We start from the raw sequence: 7,645 nt of genomic DNA on the forward strand, positions 1-7,645 counted from the left end.
AGATCTTAAAATTTTTGTTTTAGATTTATCTAGATACAAATATATCTATGACTTAATACATTCTTATCTAGAAAATTTAAAACAAGAATTTTGGAACGGTGGGAGTACATAAATACAGAAGCTTCCGCGCTGAAGGTACACACTCTCTATTCACGGAGGGGCCATCTCAGACACGTGCAAGGTCTGACTGCCTCGGCACGTCGTTCGTGCAGTGCGAGGTGTCCCTCCCAGGCTCCCACCTCTGCCATGGCGACCGGGCTAGGAGTCGCCGCGAAGGCCGTGCTGCTGGCGCTGGCGCCGGTGGTGATTTCCGTGGCGCTGTACAGCCCGGAGGACTTCTCTCCGGCGGCGCTGCCGCCCGAGCACAGCTTCGGCGCCGACGTGTCCGCGCCGCGGCACGACGCCCGCGTGCTGGCCACGAGCGAGCGGATCGGGGAGGGGCTGCTCCCGGGCCCCGAGGACCTGGCGTACGACGCCGCCGGCGGGTGGCTGTACACGGGGTGCGCCGACGGGTGGGTCCGCCGGGTGAGCGTGCCTGGCGGGGACGTGGAGGACTGGGCCTACACCGGCGGCCGGCCGCTCGGCGTCGTGCTCTCGGGCGACGGCGGCGTCGCCGTGGCCGACGCGGATAAGGTGAGTCAACTGCTCGAACCTCGCCTTGCTTGTCGACTTTGTTTCTTTAATAGTTCTTCCTCGATCTCGAGACAAAAGTCGCCATTTTGCGGTAAAATTGACAAATTTGATCTATGGAAAAAATCAAATCACAGAATAAACTGTCCGTGAAACTATTTCACATGGCTGACCTTTTTGTGTGACGCCTGACACGAAAGCGTCACACTACACTGTGCAACGCCTCATAGATAGGCGCTACACGCCTGGCCAGCATCGCACCCATGTAATCCGAAAATTACTAAGTCAGTGTGCAGCGCTTGAGAGCTAGGCGCCATACTATATAGTATAGCGCCTAGCTTTTAGGCGTTGCACTAGTGGTTGCTTCATTTTGTAGTGCAACCATTAGTGCAGCGCCTGAGAGCTAGGCGCCACACTATACAGTGCAGCGCCTAGCTCGTAGGCTCTGCACAATGACTTAGCAATTTTTAGGCAGTTTGGGGTGCAACGTTGGCCAGACGTGTAACACCTATCTGTGAGGCGTTGCACAATGTAGTGTGTCAGGCGTCACACAAAAAGGTCAACCGCGTGAAATAGTTTCACAAGCAGTTCATTTTGTGATTTGATTTCGTGCACAGGTCAAATTTGTCAAATTTGCCCCATTTTGCGGGCTTCCTCTCGTCGGATTGAGGTGCTTATAGCATGAACTATGTCTGTTGAGTTGTTAACAATCTTCAGAAATCAAAACCGTTTCCCACTTAAGTTTCACCAATCGAGAAGACAAAGGTAGATCAGTTGACTTTGGTAGCTAGCTAAAAAATCCTTGGCAAAAACTCGCTATGTTGAGATGATATTTCGCAAAATCTTGGCATAGAGAACATCGTTATCATCTACAGAGTACAGAATGGCCCACCAAATTGCACGAGGCAGCCAAGTCTTTCTGATTCTCTATTAGTACAAGTTGCATCGTGGTACAGCTCAACCCTAACATGACAAACGAGAAGCATCACATCAGTTGACTTCCATAATGAGGAAATTACTAGTTGGTTAACCAGTAACAGCGCTAATCAGCAGTCACAGTATCGGAAAATTACTGAAGGTCGTTGGATGGCCAATTGGCAGGGTTTGCTGAAGGTGAGGCCGGACAAGACGGTGGAGCTGCTGACGGACGCGGCGGAGGGCCTCAAGTTCGCCCTGACGGACGGCGTGGACATCGCCGCCGACGGCACCATCTACTTCACCGACGCCTCGTACAAGTACAGCCTCGCGCACCACTTTCTGGACGTGCTCGAGGCACGGCCCCACGGCCGGCTCATGAGCTTCGACCCCTCCACGCGCCGGACCTCCGTGCTCGCCCGCGACCTCTACTTCGCCAACGGCGTCGCCGTCGCGCCGGACCAAGACTCACTCATCTTCTGTGAGACAGTCATGTAAGCACTAAGCACTCGTCTGGTGTGCGTACATATATAGCTTGTATGCTGCGATCTGACCGGCTGACGCCATTGACTGCAGGAGGAGGTGCTCGCGGTACCACATCAGGGGGAACAAGGCAGGCACGGTGGAGAGCTTCATCGACAGCCTGCCGGGGCTCCCGGACAACATCCGATACGACGGCGAGCAGGGCCGGTACTGGATCGCGCTCTCGGCGGTACGCACAACTCAGAAATTTTTGCCGTATCACCGCGTATTTCTTGAAACATGCATTGTAAAATTAATCAAATCGCGTTGCCGGCGATGGGCACCTGCGTGCGTGCGTGCGTGCAGGGGAGGACGCTGCAGTTGGACGTGTTGATGTGGTCGCCATTGGTGCGGAAGCTCGTGTACATGGTGGAGAAGTACGTGATGGCGGTGCCGCAGGGCCTGAGGGACTCGGGGACGATGAGCGTGGCTCTAAACGGGGAGCCGGTAACCATGTACACTGACCCGGGGCTCGCGCTCGCCACCGGCTGGCTCAAGGTCGGGGGCTACCTCTACTACGGGTCGCTGGCAAGCTCCTACATCAGCAGGGTCGACCTCACCAAATCATCCATCCAAGCCTAGCTAGGACGGTCCGCTCACTCATCCTCTCTGGATTGAGTAATTGTTCGTTCTCATGGACATCATGATGAACTCGTGGTGCTTTTTTTTTTGAAGGGGAGTTGTGCTTTTTTTCAGTACTATTCCCTCCGTCCCATAATATAAAAGCATTTAATGTCTAAAACATCCTTATATTATGAGACGAAGGGAGTAGATAATACCCCACATCTGTTGTAGAAATATTTTGCAACGTATTTTAATAATATATGACTAGCACATATGCCCGTGCGTTGCAACGGGAGAGATAATTGATATGTCTGTCAAAATATTCATCACCACAGCCCAACAACATTCGAATGGTGCCACCCGCCCACGACAGAGAGCTGCACACTAAGGTCTAGCAGAAATTCATATAAGTTGTACATTTGGTATGGGTTTTCTATGACGATTCTAATCCTAAAGAGCCTAGTTTTTAAATGTTTTATACCAAGGCATTATTTGTAGGTTGAAGCCATGTTTGAAATCTGCATCAAATTGTGAAAAAATAACAATAAACTAGTTATTGTAAATGCGTTTTAGGCCATCTCTGCAAACACTTGAAGATTAATTAAAAGAAATGTTTGCGTATGAGGGAAACAAACCTAGTTTGTTGTATTCAACTCGACGCTTACGTAATGCCTCTCACCTTTCTAGTTGCATTATTTTTGTTGCACATCATGGTCGCACGCTCCGCAACAACACTTATATGTCTGCCCCTTTCACATCTCTCGATATCAATTCCTTTTTGTCATTTTATGTATGCCACGCCCTTGGTATTAGTACCAATTCCTTTATGTTATCCTCTCCTTCATATTTTTTTAATCTCCCGTTTTTTTATGTCCATTGATCACACCCTTTATTCTCTCGTATTTTTATTACATATGCCATTCGAAACCGGTATTTCATATTTAATTTAGCGCCACAACATCCCATGAAATATAAGCCACATGTAAGCCCACCTTTGTTTCCTTATTCTCCAGGTGTTTTTCTTTTTGGAGGACCGGTTTGCTTATTTTCCTGACAACTTATGCATGTACATAATGCAGAAAATCGAGGTGGGATTATTTTATTGGATAGTGAACCCGAAAGCATAGCCCAGCTCCATTGGTTGCAACCTTCTAACCGGTGGTGGATGACTCTGGATCAAGACCACATGAATAAATTATTTTTTTTCTGCGGCAGAATTCTTTGTCGCACAATAACCTTGGGTCGCCCCCTACAGGAAAATACACAATCGCACTGGGGTGGAGGACCAGGCTCATTTCCCATGTGCAAGCTGGGACCGATGAGCCACAAAAATCGAAGTCGAATGACGGATAATTTTTTATTTTTTTTGTTTTTATTTTATATACAAATGGATGAACCAAACCACATGTCAAAAATCTGGTAATAAGCGAGGTACAAAAAAAAGAGTAAGAAACGTTCCGACATTTAATTGTATGTAAGAAAAGTACTAATTAAGGGTATAACATAAAATAATTTTAAAAATAATTAACATGCAAGTTATTGAGAATGTACAAAATTTTGCATATATAACATGCAAAATTTGGAGTTGGGGCTTGAAAGATATGAATATTTTAAAAAACTTGAATCTGCAAAGAAAGTAGAAGAGAATAGTTCGGCAAAAATTATACTGTGCAGGCCTGCTAAGCGACACCTGGTGAGATAGCTCTATGTGTTACGCCAATCGAAATTCGTGGAAAAAAAGGCTGAATAAAATTGGGGGCGTCTGGGATCAAACCCAGGTGTCCACACTGGGAGACAGACGCTTTAGCCAGCACGGTGGCATGTGTACTTGTGTTTTGTGTGGGCATCTCCCTACCTGAACCAATCGCTACCGGCGGCTGTTTTAAAAAACGAAACGTTTTCCTACTTACGGGTGGCATTGGTGGCTAAATTTGACCAACTTCGAGGGCAATGTTATGACGAACGACCAGAAACATTATTTGCTTTATTATTAGGGGAAGATTGTATGGAACATGAATATTTAGGATACGATAACTGAAACTGAGAGTACATATGATTTATTGTGTTTAATTATTGCACAGTTGTATATTACTTATTGAATATTTCCCCGCAGAACAATATTATTGATTAAATATAAATAGTACTCTATAAGAGAGAAGTCCATATTTCGACCTTAAATTGTCACAGATGTCTAAGAATCAACACTAATCTTTTAAACCGTCTAAGTTACACAACCCTGAACTGACAAAGCCGGTCAAGTTTCAAACATGTTCTCTTTTCAGAACGGTTTTTGGTGAGTTGAAGTGGTTTTGATTTATTGCTCAATCAGCCGCCTAGTGAGCTTCCATGTCACCCAATATTTTTGTTGAATATGTAACTTTCTTGTATTTTTAATATGTTTGGCAAAGAAGTTAGAAACTTTCCCAGATTGATCACTATGGTAGTGTTGATTTTACATAATTTTTCAATCTTTCCTAGACACTTCCATTTTTTGGTCAAACTTTGAAAAACAAATGTGAGTTGAATATGTATTTTGCTTGTACTTTTTAATCGGTCTGGTAAAAAGGTTTGAAACTTTCTAAGAATGATCACCATGGTGGTGTTCGCTTTACAGAATGTTTTCAAAGTTTTTGGAAAACTTTGAACAAAAGGGGCCAAATATGTATTTTGCTTGTGTTTTTTTAAATACATTTGGCAACATGGTTTGAAACTTGCCCATAATGATCACCATGGTAGTTTTGATTTTGCATAATGTTGCAAAGTTATTTTGGACACTTTCAATTTCTTTGTCAACTTTTGACCAAAACAGGGTTGTCTATGATTTTTCTTGTATGGTTTAATCCGTTTGGCAAAAAAATTTGAAACTTTCCCAGAATCACCATCATGGTAGTGTTAATTTTACATACGTTTCTGGATTAAAAAAATCTTTAATTTTTGTGACATGGCATCTAACTGGGCAGTCAACTGGTCAAAACCACCCATGTCATCAAAAACTGGTTTGAGGAGAGGGTGGGATTGAAACTTTACTGGTTTTGATAGTTCAAATTTGTAACTTAGACAGATTCAAAGTTCATGTTGATTCATAGATGCTTGTGACTGTTCAGGTTTGGTTCTCATAGCATAATAGAATGAAAAATCTCATGCATGTTTGCAGGTTTGAGGTAGGTTTTTTCTATGCATGATTGCATGCTATGGTTGATTTTTTTCTCATTCCGGTTCCGCGGTAAGATGGCATGCCTGCATTTTGTGATAAATAAATTAGTGGGGCTAGCTATATATATATATATATATATATATATATATATATATATATATATATATATATATATATATATATATATATATATATATATATGGCGCTTACAAGTTGCGAAGAGACATGCACTTGGGATCAATTTTCGCTTTGTTTTCAAGACAAGGAAAATTTACTTCTAATCTTTGTATTTCGAGATAACGAAGTGCCAACTAAAACTCCACATGGGCTTCTTTTTTTTGTGGTAATGTCAATATGGCTAGTACTATTGATTTTCAAATTCAGTTACTTCATTCATAGTTAGACGAGCCTTTATTGAATAACAAAAGACAATGGTTCATCGACCCAGTTACACGAGACTATGTGCCTCAAAAATCTCGCCAAAGTCATAGCTAAATCGACAAATCTAGCTAGAGAAATAGCCGCAAAAACCTGTAGAGTACCAAACATCATTGAATTGCCTTAATAATAGTAGAGCATCACGTGCAACAGAGATTTTGGTAGCGCTAAGCATATCAGCTGAGGCACCACCCCTATCCAGGCATACATCCTCTCCATCATCACTAGATCAAATCGACAACCTTGCTTACAAAGGCTAAAAGAAGCGGTCGTCAAAGAAGACAACGTTGCTGGTGTCAGTGGTCATGAATGCATGCCGGCGAATAATGACAAGACCAACCCATTGTCCATGATGATCGGTGCGGGACGAAACTCCCAAGCTCCTTGGTAACAATCAAGCAAACACAACAGAAAATGGGATTAGAGCCAGAGGACTTGTATTATAGATAATATCTCTATCAGAACAATGTCATCGTAGCACCAAAATGTAACCAAAGCAAACTTCTAACAAACATGCTGAGAGACGAGAAACTCATCCCAAGGGTACCGGTGCGAAGCTGGAGGTTGATGGGAGCTGGGATTGCATCGGCAACTAGGGTTTCATCCCAACCCCGTCATGTGACTTACTACTAATCATATTTTTAAATGCAGATAGATTCATTTTTACGAAAAATTATCAAAGAAATAATATTCATGCAAAAGATCCAAAATGCTAAAAAAATGTACGTAGGCATGTTCACTGTTTGTGTTATTTTTTTTCATGTTGTTGACATTGCATGTTTTTCTATGTGCAACTGCACTTTCACTTTTTTGTTATTTATTTTCTTTATTTTGTATTTTTGCAATTGTGACTTTTTGTGTAAAATTTCACTTTCACTTTTCTTTTTTTATATTGGTTGCAATTGTGCACTCTTTTAGTGTAATTCCGTTTTTATTTTTTCTTTCGTTATATTTTTGTACTCTTTGCAATTGTTTTCTAAATTCACACTCTTTAGGAACTGCGAAGAGGTGCAAAGAGACTTAATCGGTAATTGATAGTTTTTGCTTTGGATGATATGTGATCATGTGACATGCACGGTGGTGTGAGTTGCACCAACCTAACCGTTCGACTCGGAGAAGACAGTCTCCTAATAAAGATTTGTATAATTACAAAATAGAAAGCTTCGCAAAAAAAGTGGCAGATCTTTTTTTAGGGGAAATAAAATGGCAGATATTTTTTATACGAAAGAAAGTGACAGATTTATCTTTTGTGAGGGAAAGAAAGTGGCAGATGGAGTCCTAAGGGCCGCGCTAGAACAAAAGGGCCTCAAACCCATAACCGCACCGCCTACGCTTTCAGCCCAGCTTGGCCGACTGCAAACAGTATTCCAAAACTCCAAATCGAGGCCTCTAAAAAAAAATAGAAATTGTTCTTTTTTATTC

General features: G+C 42.8%; 1 protein-coding gene across 1 annotated transcript; it reads left to right on the forward strand.

Moving 5' to 3' along the window:
* Positions 1–201: 201 nt before the first annotated feature.
* Positions 202–2,903, forward strand: LOC119274486 (protein STRICTOSIDINE SYNTHASE-LIKE 5-like). Its single transcript, XM_037555194.1, has 4 exons — positions 202–633; positions 1,732–2,039; positions 2,122–2,257; positions 2,374–2,903. Exons 1-4 carry the CDS (start codon positions 247–249, stop codon positions 2,647–2,649), a joined length of 1,107 nt encoding a protein of 368 aa, XP_037411091.1. The 5' UTR covers positions 202–246; the 3' UTR covers positions 2,650–2,903.
* Positions 2,904–7,645: the final 4,742 nt, after the last annotated feature.

This window comes from Triticum dicoccoides, chromosome 1A, assembly GCF_002162155.2.
Source record: "Triticum dicoccoides isolate Atlit2015 ecotype Zavitan chromosome 1A, WEW_v2.0, whole genome shotgun sequence".
Lineage (NCBI taxonomy): Eukaryota > Viridiplantae > Streptophyta > Magnoliopsida > Poales > Poaceae > Triticum > Triticum dicoccoides.